Source organism: Denticeps clupeoides, chromosome 12 (assembly GCF_900700375.1).
Source record: "Denticeps clupeoides chromosome 12, fDenClu1.1, whole genome shotgun sequence".
Taxonomy (NCBI): Eukaryota; Metazoa; Chordata; class Actinopteri; order Clupeiformes; family Denticipitidae; genus Denticeps; species Denticeps clupeoides.
The window spans coordinates 11,790,526-11,808,273 of NC_041718.1; the positions used below are offsets into that span (position 1 = coordinate 11,790,526).

A 17,748-nucleotide genomic window follows, 5' to 3' on the forward strand; every position below is an offset into this window, starting at 1 on the left:
TTAAACTTAGTATATGGGCTGCATCATTGAGCACATTATAATGAGTATCAATATCTGAATATATTGTTAGATTTCATGGTCATAATCATAGTTTTAGAGTCAAACATTTGAAAACACAATGCAAACCGACATGGATTTGTCTCTTAAACTTGTAAGGTGGAGACAGAGGTGGTAATCCCCTCTACATCTGTATAGATCTTTTTTTTTAACTAAACATTGACTACAGGCTAAGAAGAGAGCCATTCTATAGCCCAAAGTGGCTCAAAAAGCGAAGTACATTCCTGTTACTTTAAACACAGTTAAAATGAAAAATCACTGACAGTTTTTAATAGCACTAAAGGGACTAAATGAATTGAAGGGGCTTTCTTTGTTTGAAAATGAACTGCTTCATTTGGCCACTGTTTATATTGGTCTTATACCAAGACCTTGAACAAACTAAAATTACCTGGAAGCAAGAAACTGTCACTGGGAAATCATTCACAAAATGTTTTCATATAATGAATTATGAATGAGGTTCAGATGCATTTTCACAAGATTGTAATATTGATATCAATCATTTCGTTAGACATAGAATTATTTCTATTCAAGGGGGATGTTGAATCATTCTGGCTAATAGCTTTGGTTATGAGGTCTGTGCGCAGGACAAGACAAGTTAAAGTCACTGAATAAAGTTCATGTTTTTTTAATATAAATATATATATCCTTAGATCTAAATGTGGACCACAGGTTATTTCAGCTTCTTGGGCAAAGGTTTTTAAATAGTGTTTTTCCATTTCTGCGTTTTCAGAATCACCACATGATCCTCAGAACATTTTAAAGTCACTAATCCCAAAATGGCAGCACCCCCAGAATTTTACATTTGTGTACCTACGGTCAATAGGGTCTTGCAAAATCAAATCTTCACAAAGATAAATCAGAATCTCATATGTTTGACCCTAAACAACCCGCCATAGGGGTAAGTGCATCACATTAGCCCAGGAAGTGCATAACAAACAAAACCCAAAAAATCATATTCTGTACAAAATAAAATATAAACAACAACATGTATGTGTCAATGGGCTTTGACAGGCCCTACAGTTGGCCCTTCTGCACACAAAGAAGGTCTCCACTAAAAAGAAAGGAAGAAACTGAGTCTGCAATTGGTGTCAGTGCAGGGTTGGTGATTCCGAGAAAGAATAATGTCCATTAAAATGCTAAAAATGGTCCATTTGTTGGTGGCTGTGGTGACCCTCTGGTATGTGTCATGCTGGGACGTCTTGTCAGAAGCTCATTACCAGGAACCAGGATCTAGAAATAAATTAAAATTGGGTGGTTGGGAATGAGTGAGAATAAGGTAGATGCCCGTGTACGTGTCGAGTGCAACAATGTCAAAGAACCTGTCGATTTATTAAATTCAACTCCCAAGTAGAATCAGTGTAGATGCAAAACGCAATTAATTCTGTGATTACATTAGCATATCTTTGGATTCAGCAGTTGATCACGCACCTAAAACTGTCCTATTGCACTTAGGGTGGGCCCTGGTATTTCTTATGGTTCAAAGGGGTCTGGTATGCATGTGGGATAATCCCCAACCTGTGAAGGGGGTTATTGTGATGCAAACTAGGGCCACACATGCCCCAGCAAATCACTGTCTGAGCTGTAGAATCCGTTTATTTGGCCTTCTGAGGAACATAAAATGCTATTTACTAGTACATTCGTACTTCTTATACATATTTCTATGGGAACTGGCACTTCACATTACACACAAAGTGAGTGCCTTCATGTTTATAGCCACAAATGTATTAATTTATGGTAAAGCAAGTTGTCTTTTTAGGTTATGACGAATCATTCCCACCAGCACACGCATGCACTCAGTTTGGATAGTCTAGCTTTCGAGCTGGATATTCCTGGGGCATGGGGGAAGGGTCACAGGTGTCAGGGGGAAGGGTTAAGAGCCCTGACCACTCCACTGCAAGTGAGTGGATTAGTCATCATTAGAAGGTCATTCCATTACTACAACATCTAAACAATTACCCCTAAACTCATCAAACCGATGGAGACGGGTAATGGACCTGTCCGCCCCCATCATGCATCTCAGTTTTGGCAAATCCAAATATTGTGAACAACTAGAAACCGGAGCCTCTAATGGGTCTTAAGTGTCTTTTAGGTATCAAAGTTCGTTAAAGTCAGGCAGCCCAAGGCAGCCAGTGGTTTCGGGGAGCTCGATGGGGTAGCAGAGACAAAAGAAAGATATTGATGTGATCTCTGGCCGCCATTCAGACGGAACAACGTGTGCTGGTCAGCTAGACTATGGGACATGGTTGACCTTTGGGGCTGAGGACCGGAGATGTGGGGGAACCCTCACAGCAGGAGGGTGGCACTGCAGCAAGTCGGAAAGGTCACAGCAGATGCTTCCCAGGAAACGATTCGAGCAAAATGTATGGATAATGTGAACATTCAGCGACATCAGAGATGGTTTTTTTTAATGCGATTCCAGTGCCAAATATGTCCAAAGGGACAGACGCGTGGCGCGTACACTGTGCTTGCGTGCGTTTATGAACATGGCTCCGTGTTATGGACGGATCTGCACTCGGGGAGCCGGCGAAGTCTCACCTCCGCCCTCCGCCTCACCTTTTATTCATGACGACAGTGCTGGGCTCCGAATCCCCGCGCCCCACCCACTAGGTGCAGAGCCTCCTCTTTAAAAAGTGTCCCCGCACGGCCATCAGTCACCCACGGCGGCCGGATGTGCACGTATTTTAACTCGCGGTGCATTTTACATTTTTAAAGCTTCATTTTGGCTCAGCTGACGGGAGGACGAGATGTTCGGCCCCGCGGCGCTCCTGTGGACCTGTTGCGCGCTGGCCGAGGGCATGACGGCGAACTTCACGCTGGACAACGAGATCCACGCCGGCTTCGTGGCGCGGCGCCTGCGCAGCCAGGAGCGCCGGGAGATGCAGCGGGAGATCCTGGCCATCCTCGGGCTGTCCCAGCGGCCGCGGCCCAGCCTGTACGAGAAGCGCACCGCCGCGCCCATGTTCATGCTGGACCTGTACAACTCCATCTCGACAGGTGGAGACGCCGGACCCACGCAGCCGCCGCCGCCGCCGCCGGTCCCGGCACAGGACAGCCGCTACCTCCGCGACGCGGACATGGTGATGAGCTTCGTCAACGTGGGTACGCGGTCAGAAATCAATAAGATCACTAACAGCAACGCTGAAGATCATTTAAAAAAAATGTTTTCCATTTTTTTTATTTGATTCACCACGTGAGAGAGCATAACATGAATTTCTACACTATTATTATTATTATTATTTTTTTTTTATTTTTTTGCATTAACGCTTCGCGCTGTCACGTCAGAATGCCATGACCTCTGAACTCCAGCCCGATGTGAGGGTCCCGGGGTGCGATCATGTGATGTTGCTGCAAATCTGACCTCGTGTGTAAAGGGGCTTGTGAACAGCGCACGGAGAATCTGATTCCAGGCTCAAATCCTGAACTTTTATTTCATTCGGACAATTTACAATATTTAAGCAACTCTGGTTGATTAAATAAATTTCAGAATTTCGCGATTCCACATTTCCGGCCCTTTTGACAAATTTTCAGCAGCATAGTTGTGATTTTCTTGGTAGCAGTAAATCCCCGGGCCACATCATCGCTGACTGGGTGTTCCACGCTCCCAGCGAACAGTAAAAGAATTCTGTGATTGCTATGATATTATCAGGCCCACCCGGCCTCGACTTGTCCCACCATGAGATAAAGACGTTTTCGGGGGGGGGGGGCTCCACTAAACCTCCACCTCAATTACTGTCTACGCGGTATCTGTAATTCGCGTATCTGTTATTGAATGTAAATGCTGTCAATCTTTACCAGTTCCATGCCGAATGCTGTCACTGTAGGTGACAAAAATGTTGACTTGAGCAGCGAGTCAGTCTCAGCGGGCGACTGCAGTAAAAGACGGGAGAACGGCGCTGTGACGTTTTCTTTGGTAGTCCTTTCATGGTAGTCTGCAGGACTTGGATTTGTGTGCCTTTGTTTCGCATGACTGGGACATGGGGAGGTGTTTCTGTCGACGAGCCAGCTGATACACAAGTGTTCAGTCCAGGACGCTTGTTTTCTTGTTCGAAGTCGCCTTGGGTCAGTGTGCGGAGGGAAAGACGCGTCGGCAAGGGTGTATACCCTCCTGTGAGCCGACATTGATGTTTGTGTTTGACTTAATGCGCGTGTGTATTTGTGGGAGTCTGTTTGTGTGTCCATAGGGGCGTAAACGGACTGGGGACTTCCCTGGACATTATTACGTTTATTAAACCCAAATCCTGTCTTTGTTTCCCTTGGACACCGCGCTACGGGCAAGGTTTCACCGTGGTGAAATATCAGCCTCTGTGCTGGATAGAACTTGTGTTCCAGAGTCCGTAATTTCCCCGTATGAGCTTCGGCCTTTGGCTGCAGCAGGAGCGCCAAGCTGCTGGTAACGGCTGCTGCCCCTCTTCGAATAATTCCGAGCGTTCGTATGAGTGGCCCGTGGACCGTGGGACTATTTTTAAACGACGGGCCCAATTCCTCTTTTAAAAGTGATCTGAGTTTTGACAGCCGCCAAGGTGTTCGCTGCAGACCACACCGATTTGAAGGTATTTCCTTTCCACAGCACCTTCCAGCGAGTGACAGGAAAAAAGGAAGGGAAGGAGGGGAAAAAAAAAAAAAAAAATATATATATATATATGCTTCCCCCTCTCTCGGTTGAGGAGAGGTCATTCGTCATTTCAACCTGTTCTTGTATCGTAAGATCATTTATAGACTGAAGCTCCGTTTGTTCCGGTAAATGTTTCCTGTAAAAACTTTACTCCCAAATGAAGGTTTCAGTGATGAAAATCCATCTCCATCTTAGGCTTGCAAAAAGCAGATATTTCTGCCTTTGGTTTACCTGCAGGGTCTGTCAGGGGGTTAGGCGGCTGAGAAGGTCCGCGTTCTGGACCTTCTGACCCAGCGCATCATTGTTCTTCGTTTCTGTGATTTTTACGGTAATCACTTATATAAATTATATAAATTAATTATAGAGAAGTGCTTTTGATGTAGGGTGATTGTGACCATATATTGTATTTAAAGTGACAAAATAATTGATAATATACATTTATATAAAACTGTACATATTGTGTGTGTGCATACTAATATGGCTGGAAATCCAAATTAGTTCATAATCAGTTATAATCAGTTTTTTTTTTTTTTTTTTTTTTACTTTTAAACTACATTGTAATTCATAGAATTCCTGTAATCTTATTTGTGCAAAGAAAAGAGAAAAAATCTCACTAGTGAAACTACATCCTTTCTGGTCCTTTCCAATTTGAAAATATTTTATTGCCTAACCCTGATGTAATGATGTATTACTGATTTATTCCTGATCATTGGCATGCCTGGATTATCCCTCCGTATAGAACATATTGAAACAGTTGATGAGAAAATAATCATGATCCTTGCTTGATTTTCAAACTTGCTGTGACATCTTACAACCCAAACCCCAGAGTGAGGGAGAAGTGTTGAAATCCGGCATCGGGTGATGTTTGCATATCTGGATGCTGATCTCCTGGGCTAATGGTCCTTAACATAAACACTCCAAATCCTTACAAGCAATTATTGCCTTCATAAACTGCCCCTGGTTTCTTTCCAGTGTTTAATTGTGGTCAAACAAATGACTAGCGGGGTTTAGAATGCACTTAGGGTCGGTCGACTGGCTCTTTCCCTCGCTGGCTCTCCTTGCTTGGGCCCTGTACAGTGGTATGAAGGCATCATGGAGGTATGATGTCATGCGTGGCTGCTCGTGGCCAGAATGTGTTGGAAATCATCACCCCTGCCTGCACACCTCTGGTGTGGGAAGTCACTCGTTCCTTTGGAGCGCTCGCCGTGCTTCCTTAAAGACAAACAGATTGGGTAACGCTGTGAAAACACATGGCTGGAAACCTCCAGGAAGTTTTTCGGGCTCCTGCCACCATCGCTCTGGAAAAGTCTGAAGGAGAGGCCGAGTTGCCGGGAGGCTTTTCACCGGGCGGCCCGATGAAGGCTCCCTCTGACATCATGTTTTCATACGGACCCCTTTGGGCCCCGTCAGACCTCAAGATCCGCATGAGCTCCGGGCTCCACAAATGATAGTAGGTCATGTGAGTTACAGTTTCCTTTTACAAATGATGCTGGGTTTTCTCCTACCGTGGGTGCGGTAAATGTCCCGTCTGGGTGGCCCTGTCAGGGTGAAGGCTTAATTACTGACAGCAGGTAACACAGATTAGGCGAACGAAGTAAGTGAGAATGACAGAAGTAAAATACCGTCTGAGCTGGATGTCTCCATCGTGACTCCGGTGCACCCTGGGCGCGCCAGTTCAGAGGCCCGTCTGTAAACCGGACGCTGCTATTTCAGTGAGCAAATGTGGAGAAGGATGGAGTTTTTTTTTTTTTTTTTTTTTTTCTTTTGCTGCTTCACCTCTCCCGCCACAGACATAGCGATTCAATGTGTGCGTTGGGCACCGCGCGCTTCCGGGCAAGGCTTTTACGGAGCTTTTCTTGTGGTCGCCACATGTGTGCAATCCAAATCTAAAGCCACTTTGAGCTTGCGTTGCGGTTTCCTTCCCCGTGCTGGTGCTGCGCTTCATGTGGACCGGGCCGGCTGCTACTGAGATCAATCAGGCTTTTGTGGGGGGCAAACATTTCTTTTTTTTTTTTTTCCTGACACACTGATGTGGCTCGGGTAATCAGTATTAAGCACCAGTGAAATTCCTGTACGAGAGGAGATTTTTATAATTTTTTTTTGTGTCTGGGAAGTCGGAGAGCGAGCACACGGCCCAATAAAAGCAGAAACGGCTCAGAGGTTCCTCCACCAGCTGCCGTTAAAGGAAGTGATTCGTCTTTCAAGCTGCCCCTAATCTCTCTTCATCTCCCGTTCCACAGTGGAGCCCAACGTGGATGCGTTCCAGTCCCACCGGTATCACCGCGATTTCCGCTTCGACCTTTCTCGCATCCCGGAGGGCGAGGCCGTCACCGCTGCAGAGTTCCGCATCTACAAGGACTTTGTCCACGAGCGCTACGAGAACGAGACCTTCCGGGTCAGCATCTACCAGGTGCTGCAGGTCAAACGCCAGAGGTAAATATCGCAATGGTATTGGGGAAGTGTGATAATAGATAAATCCTGGTTTCTTATCCGTTTGCACCATTCTTTGTGGTTTCATTAAGATATATATATATATATATATTTTAATAATACAATTAAAAACAAACAATAAATCCGATCCGATACGGTAATTATTTACATTTAATTTCAGTAAATTATATTATTTTCAAACACAAAGACAAAAAATTAGACAAATCTTTTTATAATTTTGGCTGATGGAACCATAACTTGAGCAGTTTAAGTAACTTTTGTTTGATTTTAGGACACATTGCATTTATCTTGAGCATAAATTGTGTTATTTGTCTAATTTTAAAATATCGGATTAAAACAACATTTTGGTGCTGTTCAGTAGAATGGACTATGACTGTGTGAGGCTGATTTGTGACATGTGGTGTGACTTGTCATTCACCCCAGGCCTAGCGAGATCTAAAAAAAGAAGCCATTACTTGCAATTACCAGGATGAAGTGCTCACCAGCAATGGCCACATCCTCCAGCCTCCATGTTCTCCTCACAGAGCCCTCCTCCCCCTGCCATCCCCCTTTTGTCTGTCCCCGGTTACAATCCCACCCACGCACACCTCCTCAGACACCAGCTCCGACTTCATTCTGAGAAGGTGGCCTGAGCCGTCTGTCCCACACTAACGCCATTGTCATTCAGAGACACCACTGCCGTCCATGCAGACAGCAAGGCGACAAAGTGAGAAGACAATGACCCAGTCTCCGCCGTGGCCCTCAGGGCTGGAAACTCGACCTGTAATCTGATTCATTGTTTGTCAGATCTCCATCAGAGGGGGCTGTATAAACCCCCCCAATGAGGCACGGAATTTTAATCTGTGATAAGACACGGCTCATTTAATAAGTGCTATCTGTGGGACTTGTTGTGCGGAGGCTGCAAGTCGTTGCATGTTTTTTTGTTGTGTCTTGTGTCATCTGACTGTTTAGATGTTCAGTCGGTTACCTCATGCATCGTGGGCTCGTCCAGACACACTGTGTTGTATCTCTTTCGCTGTGACAAGTTTTGTCTTGAAAGAACTGTCTAAAGCGTCTTGGTTCCGGGTAAAATCATACATTCACATGGGTGTTCTTCATGTTATTATGCATGACAGATGTGTGAGGTGTAATAATAATTAACTTCTTCTGTAGGGAAGTGGACCTCTTCCTCTTGGCCTCGCGAGTTGTGTGGGCAGCAGAAGAGGGGTGGCTGGTGTTTGACATCACAGCCACCAGCAATCTCTGGGTCCTTCACCCAAGTCAGAATCTGGGCCTGCAGCTGGTTGTGGAGAATTTGAACGGTGAGTGTTGCGTTTTGCACCCGAATATCTGTTCTCAGTCATTTCGCTAATAGTGGCTGGTTTGTCGTTATTGAACTTCACTGCCATCTACAGCATTGCAAGGTCAATGTCTGCGGGGTTTTGGCTTCTTCTTCTGCTTCTTTCATCTGTCCACCAGGTTCAATGGAAAACCTGACTGTTAGATGCTCTCTTTTGACTTGTTTATTCGAGCGCTCACTTACATTCATTGTTCTTGCACCCCATCAAATGCACTGATTAATTTTTTTCTGCTCTTTGCAATTCATCTGTGCTCCAATCATGTGCATGGAATATGGGTGGGATTTAAACCATACTACATCTACTGCAGTGATTTGTGATCACCTTCTCTATCCTCCTCTAGGCAAAGGTGTGAACCCTCGAAGTGCTGGGCTGGTTGGCGGCAGTGGACCGCAGAACAAGCAGCCCTTCATGGTGGCCTTCTTCAAAGCTACAGAGGTCCATCTCCGTGGCATCCGTTCAGCTTCAGGCCACAAGCAGCGGAACCCCAACCGCTCCAAGAACCACAAACAGGAGAACCCAAACCAAGAGGTGCTGAAGATGACTGAAGCTGCAGGTGTGTGAAATATCTTTTACAGTCATTTTCATGTCTATCACTCCTTGGGCTGTATTGTACTGGTGCAACACTTAAATAAATTAAAATAAAGAAAAGGTTGTCGGTTAGATGGTTGCATGCTACTAGCCTTTGTTTTATTGTATTTTCAGTAGAAACAGATTTCTTTGGGTTGGTAGTAGCCTAATGGGTAACACAGTCACACGTTGAAACCCCACTTACTGCCATGGTGTCCCTGAACAAGACACAAGTTGCTCCTGAGTCCCAGGGGGACTGACCCCGTAAATACCGATTGTAAGTTGCTCTGGAAAAGAGCATCTGCTAAATGACAAACATGTAGATGTTTTTTCTTATGATTCAGAATACATACTGTGCTCTTGGCTGCCCCATGCACTAATCTAAGTCTTATTTATACCCACTTTTCTTCCCATGAGAACCTTTCTTAATACTCATGGTGTTCCTGTGTTTTATACCAGAACCCACCTGTCTGGATTACCAATTGTTTCTCCCTTTGTAGAACTCCTCAACGTAGACCAGAAGCAGGGGTGTAAAAAGCATGAGCTCTACGTCAGTTTCAGAGACCTTGGCTGGCAGGTACCTCACTTCAGGCATTACTTTTATATAGAATATGCCTTTTAAAAATATTGGGTTTTTAAATAACCTTCTTTTTATCCATTTAGGACTGGATCATTGCACCTGAGGGCTATGCTGCCTATTACTGCGATGGAGAATGTGCCTTCCCTCTCAACTCCTACATGAATGCAACAAACCACGCTATTGTACAAACTCTGGTAAGTTAACTCAGCTGAAAATGAGTTCTGTTACAGAATGTCATTTAAATATTTATCAAGCAACATTGTTCTGCTTGTCCACCTCAGGTCCACTTTATAAACCCCGAAACAGTGCCCAAACCTTGCTGTGCCCCCACACAACTCCACGGGATCTCTGTGCTCTACTTTGACGACAGCTCGAACGTCATCTTGAAGAAGTATCGTAACATGGTGGTCAGAGCTTGTGGCTGCCACTGACTGATTTTCCCCTCAAAGCGCTGAAGGGCATTCAGGCATCTGTGAACCCTGGGGGGTGGTTGATGCTGGTGTTGGTGCTGTGACTCTGTCAACACAAAGTTCTTGAACGCCACAAACCAGAGAAACTAGCACACAATTAGAAATCTAGTACTTTTGGATAATTAATCAGAATGAACATATATGTTGTATGAAACGGACTGTGAATGGAACCTGCGGCGGCCATGTGTTGGACGTACAATGAGCTGAAGCGGATGAATATTGTGCCATGTGGAGATTTTTTTTTTTCTTTGTGCCAGGTTTCTCCAGGTCACTTGTGTATGCTGCCTTGATGCCCAGGTTCCTAAAGACTTCTGGATTTCCCCCACAAGGGATTTGCACCTTGAGCCGCTTCCGATTCATTCTGTATTCCGGCCCAGTCTGTATTGTCTGTTGGTTTGCTCAAAAATGTTTAGTAAGAAATGGCAACAATCAAGTAAGGAATGTGACTGTGCAAAGAAAACTTTTTAGGAATGTGTTTATTTTAATCATGTGGTTTTGTTGGCACAAGAGACAGGTACTTAAAGTTGTCAGTGAGCCTTTGCAAAAAAAAAAAAATGTCATGTCCTTGGCTCCAGAGGATGGACGGACTTCTGAGATGAAGCACGTATTGTGCGTTCCTGTGCGCCGAGAGCTCTGGGGCTTGATAAGAGAGGCGGATTTATGTCAGATTTTCCCCAGGGGTTTTGCAGAGATCGAAATCTTTAACCCTGCGCTCAGAGCTTTACACCTGGGCCAGGACTGAATGCCCACAGGCAGGCGGGGAGCACTCGCGTTTGAAGTCCCTCCAGCCAGCAGGTGGGGGATCAGGCAGAATATTTGTTTATGATCTACATGTCTGAGGAAACTAAAGTTAAAAGATGGGCGTGTGGCGGGGTGGTGGTGGATAACCAGTCTGAACGGCAGCAGGTTCAGTGCATTAGGATTATCTGGGTTTGAGCTCTTTCAGTGGTCATAAAAATGTCTTCCCGGCAGAATCATGAGATGCTTTTACATACCTGTTTGTGCCATTTCCATTTTGATCCCCCAAAAAGTAGTTGTGGATGAATGTATATTTTAAAATGACCATTCTTTTCCAATGACATGATTAAATGACCTTGTTACGCAACTCATCAATGCTTAATCTATAACCATACATTTTTACAGTGGAAAAATATTAAAGCTCCTTTGTCATTGCAGAATATCATACAATAAAGAACAGACAAAAACAAACCTGTTGCAAAATATATATATATATTTTTTTTTTTTAAGGTTCTGTGTTTCAACTGTTATTCTAACTGTTGACAGATTGCTTTATATTGGTTGAGTGAAAAAAGATAAAAACAGGGTTCATCTACTCTAAGAGGAACCCATTGTTTCAGAGTTGTAGTCCCTCTCATGGATGAGGCTGTTCAGTTATTTGGCCTGAGGAGGACGTTTAGCTCGGGGGCTGAGCTGTGCCGTTTTTGCTCCTTCTGCCCATCTGTTGCACTGTGATGATGCATGGGAACCTGGATCTGCTCAAGCTTTTCCTTTTCAGTCAAGGCTGGCAGGCCACATTGCCGGGGAGCTGGGGAGATGACCGGTGAGGGTGTAAGCACCAGACACACGTCACCCACAAAGAGCTGGTGGCAGCTCAATCCGCACATCTGACTCGTCCTCTGTGGACAGCAGGATGACCAGCCTCGTCCGCAGACAAAGAACGGAAACTCCACAAAGACGTCCAGAAAATCCTGAGGGGACATGGTGATTATGCTCATCCGCTAGACATATTAAACTCTGCCTGTCCTATTTGTGACCAATGTACTCTACAGTTATGAGGAAAAAACTTATAATCTCCTCTGACTGGATAAAATGACTACCTTGTTTGGTCTTCAAAATATGGAAACTTTCCCCCGACAGTGCAAATTTACAGAGGAAGACGCCTAAGCTGTATGAAAAGGCGACACTTGGTAAATTACAAACACATTTTATATGGAAAATAAAATAGTTCCTGCACTGAATTTCAATATAACTTCAGTTGCTACAGATACAGTGGGTACGGAAAGTATTCAGACCCCCTCTTAAAATGTTGTTACATTGCAGCCATTTCCAAAAAAAACTCATTTTTTCCTCATTAATGTACACACAGCACCCCATATTGACAGAAAAACAGAATTGTTGACATTTTAGCAGCTTTATTAACAAAGAAAATATCACATGGTACTAAGTATTTAGACCCTCTGTGCTGTCTGTTTCTTCTGATTATCCTTGAGATGGTTCTACACCTTAATTTGAGTCTAGCGGTTGTGGCAAGGCACAGATCTGGCCAATGTTACAAAGAAAATTTCTGTGCGAAGTGGCCTCCATAATACTTAAATGGAAGATGTTTGGGATGACCAGAACCCTTCCTAGAGCTGGCTGTCTGGCCAAACTGAACTATTGGGGGAGAAGAGCCCAAAGATCACTGTGGCTAAGCTCCAGATATGCAGTCTGGAGATGGGGAAAAGTAAAAATTCTCTGGTTTGATTAGACCAAGATGGAACGTTTTGGCCTTAATTCTAAGCGGTATATGTGGAAAAAACCAGGCACTGCTCATCACCTGTCCAATACAGTCCCAACAGTGAAGCAGGGTGGTGGCAGCATCATGCTGTGGGGGTGTTTTGCAGCTGCAGGCAGTGGCAATTTTCACTATGGGCAACATGGGCAGTCTCCCAGGGCGGCATTTTGGTGGGGGTGGCATCACTGGATCCGGCAATTTTTTTTGTATGGCCACCAATCGGTTTTCTATTCCTCGTTTGCAGGAATCCCTCATTTTGTGAGGTGCCCCTGCTGATTCAGGGAGCGGCAGTAGATTTTCTGACTGGCTGGAGCAGCATCTAAGAACCAGCTCAATACCCGTATTGCACCTGTAGAGTTCAGCACGTCTAACAGCCAGGAAATCTGTTTCAGAAATAATGAACATTTTAAATATGGTGATGATGTGCCCACTCAACAGTGACAGGATGACTAATTGCTATCGAGGAAAATATATATGCGTCCAAATACAGCGATATCCTGGACAGAAACCTTTAGCAGAGTGCTCAGGACCTCAGACTGGGCTGAAGGTTTAACTTCCAACAAGACAATGACCCTATTTTGATATGTGATATTTCACATTAAGGAGGAAAAACCTAAAGGATTTTAGTGAATGGCTGCAACATAACAAAGACAGCATAATAGTGCATAAAGAAAACAGCCAACTTGGACCACTGGACTGGTGGAAGAGACTGTCCTGATCGCATGAATCATTTTTACCTGGGGAAGACATGGCACCAGGACAAACTATGGGAAAATCTGGTGGAGGCAGGGTGACAATGTTCTGCATTAAAAACTTGAGCCCTGCATTCATGTCGATGTTAATTTGACACATACCACATTCCTGGTGGGATAATTCTCAGAACGACCTTGAAAATCTCCAGATCTCAATCTAATTAAGCATCTATGAGGAAAGGGGGTCTAGTGGAGTACATGTCTCAACAGGCCAGGGCTTTTTTTTTAACCTGTGGTAGTGTCACAGGTTCAACCCCCACTTACTACCATTGTCACCGAGCAAGACACTTATCCCTGAATGTCTCCAGGGGGACTGTCCCTTTAACTGATTGTAAGTTGCTCCAGATAAGGGCGCCTGCTAAATGCTATAAATCTAATGGATCAGTGTATTTTCTATTCTATTCTATTTGGTTCTATTCTTCATATGCGCATGTCTGTATAAAATGTTTTCTTCTGTGCTTCAGTGGTTGTACCTGAGTGTGGCTGTTGTCCAGCAAAATGTGGAGACGTGTTAGCTCTGGTGCTCTGGAGGTAGAGATGTGCTGCACAGTGCAGCTGCGCAGGCAGAACTCTGGGTAGGCATCTGCACAGAGCAGGAAGTCTTCCATCTGCAGCTCCTCCACCCTCTTGCACCGACCCCCGCTCAGTTCGATCAGGGAACCTATGGCAAAGTGGTGGAGGATCCGGGGAGGGAGTGAAAAGGAGGAGGCGGCCTCACATCTTCTGTCGAGCAAAGGGAACTGTGAGGCGTTTGGAGTTGATCCCTGATTTGACTGTTCTGACTCCGGACATACAGGATTTGAGAGGAGGGGTTGTTTTAAACCTGCAAAAGTGGTATTGAGCACATGTTTGGCTGATGTTGAGGTTGTGTATTGAATTTCATCACTCAGGGATGACATGGTCCTGGCTGAAGGAGATTTAAAAAGCACGGTTCTCGAGTTGCCCCCTGCCGTCCACCAACTGCTGTTCTTCTGGCTTCTGTGTCTGGCCTGTCTGTAATACAGACTGTTTGTTTTAACGGCTGGATCCAGCCACCTGTCCCTGCTGTGCACCCTACTTGAAACATCTGGAAAGAAATCTGCCTGGTTATAGGGCGTGCTAAGAATGGGGGTCCAGGGTTTTGGGTGAAGATGGTCACTGTGAATCTGTAGGTCCCAGAATCTATGGTTAAAGGTTCTGCTTGGGACTGCTGAGGGGTAGTTCACGTGTGGATCTGTTCTCTTTGTAATCCAGCTAATGGGATGCACCACTTGCCCATTACTGGAGCATTGCTCCATCCAGGATGAAGTTGGGAAACAAGTGTTTATGAAGGAGCCAGAGTAGGGCTTGTCAGTGAGGTGGTAGAATGTGGTTGGTGGAGTAAATAGAGACTTATCTTTTGGTTCCTGAAGTCTCCTTACCCCCTTTGGGTACATGTAAGATGCTGGAACCTTGAAAACATGGACAAGTGGCTCTTCGGATGAGCATTGCCTGGTGGCTCTTTTCTTCGGGGGCAGGCTGTCATTCACTGGGGAGGGTGAGGCACTCATTGGTGAATCAGAGGAGCCGGGAAGTAGTTGCACTGATTTTTATGCTGGTATGAGGTCACAGGAGTTTGTTTCACTTATTGCTGTTAAAACAAGATTTTTTTTTTTAATGTCACAGAGTGTTTAAAGACAGCCAATGTAGGCAATGTAGTATCATATAAAATATTACATTTCCAGAATTATCCTCTTTAAGTGAGACATATTGAATAATTTCCCTCTATAAATAAATGATCCACGTCTTGTCTGAAAAGTCTGATGAGGTTTTAAGTAACGTTTATGCAGAAATATTGAAAGTTCTCACTTTATATTTATAATTTTGCAAGATCACCCCTTTCAGCAAAAATAGGAATATTTGTTTTAATCTTCAAAACTTCACCCGAAGTGATTTTTTTGTGAGCTTTACTGTATGATGGGATTTGTTTTAAAATGCTAAAATATATATTTAGGTCGTTTCTCATTTTGATATTTACATTGTGTGAAAGATGACCTACGCCTGTCAATATAATATTAAGATAATAAACCCGAGTTCACTCAAAATCGTGTCTGCTGGCAGAAATTGCACTTTCAATTATTTTGTGCACTAATAGTAAAAAACTAATTAGACAAATCGCTACTGCCACCTGGTGGTCACCAGTCATCACAGCACGAAACAAAAAAAGTACTAACTCTTTTTAGCCCCTTTCATCTTCTCCATGATTCCCAGTCAGGGTAATAAGTAAATGGACGGAAAACTATTGTAGAACATGCTGGAGTTAGACACAGTGTACTTGGCTTTGGCATTTAAAGCTAAATTATTCTAGCATTAGCAGCATTATGTTGTGAAGTGACTGCGGTCCAGCTGTTCCGCTGAGAGCTTTCCATCACAGATTGGCCACTTAGTCTCAGCTTGATTGAAGCTGAAACTCAGCTGACTCTCAATATGAAGCAGTTACCATGGAAACAAAGTGCATGTTAAGAGGAAAGAAAGGTTGGTGAAGAAACTCTGGAGGTGAGACTGATAATTATTTTGAAATTGTAAGCAAGTGTTTTGAACTGACAAACCAGGCTGATCTCTCTGTAGGTGAGGTGACCATGGCATCCCTGAATGTATTTATCTATGTTTCCAGGAAAACACTCAACGCAATGCCCTCACAGCTGATGAAAGCAAATACAGTGCACATTCCGCATGTACAAGAGTGACTAACATATTCAAATATTCTGCACAGTACTCATCATTCAACAAACCCGCAAAAACCTTCATGTCAATTACTGCCAATTGCTTTAGGGCACAGTGATGCAAAGCAAGCCTGCTTTTTCACCTTTACCCTCCCTGAAAGGCTTCTCAGATATGAGATGCTGTGAAGGCACAACACACCTTCCACTGTATGGACGGATGAGCTCAGATATTTGAACTGCCTGGGAGAGGGCCATTCCTGGAAAAGCAGCATGGACATGGAGTATCGATGCATGCAGGCATTGACAGGGCTTGGCTGCACACTCAGACAGCCAAATAAAGCTATCGGTCACCCTCTCCCTGCACTTCTCATCATTGTGTTATGTAAATGGACTCATAGGCTCACAACTGTGTCACTGTACCACTGCGTGATGGCCAGTGGGACAAGGCTGAGATAACTCTTAACTCAAGCACAAAGTTATATATATATATACAGTCGTTTTGTTGATGAGTGTATATATACAGTCGTGTAGTTGATGAGTGTGTGTGTGTGTGTGTGTGTGTGTGTATATATATATATATATATATACACACACACTCATCAACTACACGACTGAATGTAAAATTATGTCATAAAATAAACAAACACAGAAATGCATGCAACATGGTAAATATTATTAGTATTACTAGCAGTAGTTCCAAGTTCCAGAACAGTCCAAGTTTAATAATACCATGAGAGGTGGTGGTATTTGTGGCTTGTGCAGAATTTAGTGTTACAGTCTATAAATGACTCTAAAGCATTGCATGTGCGAGAAATAATGAAATCTTTACCTCTCCGGCTCTCAGCTTGTGGTGGGTGATGCGTTGGTCTTCATAGCTGCAGTACATCCCATCGCTAGTGCATCCACTCTTATTTCTTCCCACCCACTGTCTCTCACTCTTCCACCCTCACCTCTGTCCTTCTGACTGGTCTCTCTCTCTCTCTCACTCCATCAATGGCATGCAGCCTGGAACTGTATTGTCTCTCTCTGACACCCCTCCTTTCATGTGCTAGGAAGGGTGAGCTCATAAATGCTCTAAACTGAATGAAAAATATACCCTGATTGATAAAATTTGGATATCTTCAGTCTGGCTACCATTGAATTCGGATAATATGTTCATATTTTTATACAGGATCTTTCTTTCATTATTTCATTCTATGTGCAAATTACATCATTGTTACACTAGAACAAAATGTTACAAAACAAGGACATGGCAAAGAACAAATAAACCCACACACACATACGGGATGAAGGTATTCTCTCGTTGAGTCATATCACAGTTCCTTCACCCACACGCCTCAGCACATTAAAGGACGCGGCACTTAAAAGTGCTGCACTTGCACAAGTCAGCGGGTCACTTGCATGAAAGGAGATCAACAGAATTTTCTCCATTCTCACATTCATGCAGTTGTGGTCAAACTGTTGCCTTCTGCCTGTGCCGGTTTTCACATAATTTCCATTTTGAGTGGAAAAGCAAATCTGTCCTTCTCTTATGAATTTAAATGCACGACATCTATGGTATTTGCCTGAAAAAGTCTCTTTTACCCGTTTCTCTGATCAGTACATGAACAACCAATCTACATTAATTTATATACGCATTCAGGCAAAATAAATTGTAGTGTAGTAAAAATATAGTTCTAGAAAGATAAATCAGTCTGGTGGTAGATTAAATATACCACCCCAC

At 44.0% G+C, this 17,748-nt stretch overlaps 2 protein-coding genes across 4 annotated transcripts; one reads left to right on the plus strand and one right to left on the minus strand.

Moving 5' to 3' along the window:
• The first annotated feature begins 2,708 nt into the window (after positions 1-2,708).
• Positions 2,709-11,271, plus strand: LOC114800597 (bone morphogenetic protein 7-like). Its single transcript, XM_028998172.1, has 7 exons — positions 2,709-3,156; positions 6,910-7,102; positions 8,273-8,421; positions 8,801-9,013; positions 9,528-9,604; positions 9,691-9,801; positions 9,889-11,271. The coding sequence occupies exons 1-7, from the start codon at positions 2,802-2,804 to the stop codon at positions 10,036-10,038; spliced, it is 1,248 nt and encodes a 415-aa protein (XP_028854005.1). The 5' UTR covers positions 2,709-2,801; the 3' UTR covers positions 10,039-11,271.
• On the minus strand, positions 10,939-16,984 carry LOC114800596 (ataxin-1-like). 3 transcript variants are annotated; one of them, XM_028998169.1, is made up of 3 exons: positions 16,855-16,984; positions 13,818-14,953; positions 10,939-11,786 (listed from the first exon to the last, which is right to left on the minus strand). In XM_028998169.1, exons 2-3 carry the CDS (start codon positions 14,871-14,873, stop codon positions 11,466-11,468), a joined length of 1,377 nt encoding a protein of 458 aa, XP_028854002.1. In that variant the 5' UTR covers positions 14,874-14,953; positions 16,855-16,984; the 3' UTR covers positions 10,939-11,465. The 3 variants fall into 3 exon arrangements, with proteins under 3 accessions (XP_028854002.1, XP_028854004.1, XP_028854003.1); XM_028998171.1 differs by having other exon boundaries at positions 13,818-14,005; positions 16,855-16,943; XM_028998170.1 differs by lacking the exon at positions 16,855-16,984 and having other exon boundaries at positions 13,818-15,061.
• Between the last annotated feature and the right edge of the window lie 764 nt (positions 16,985-17,748).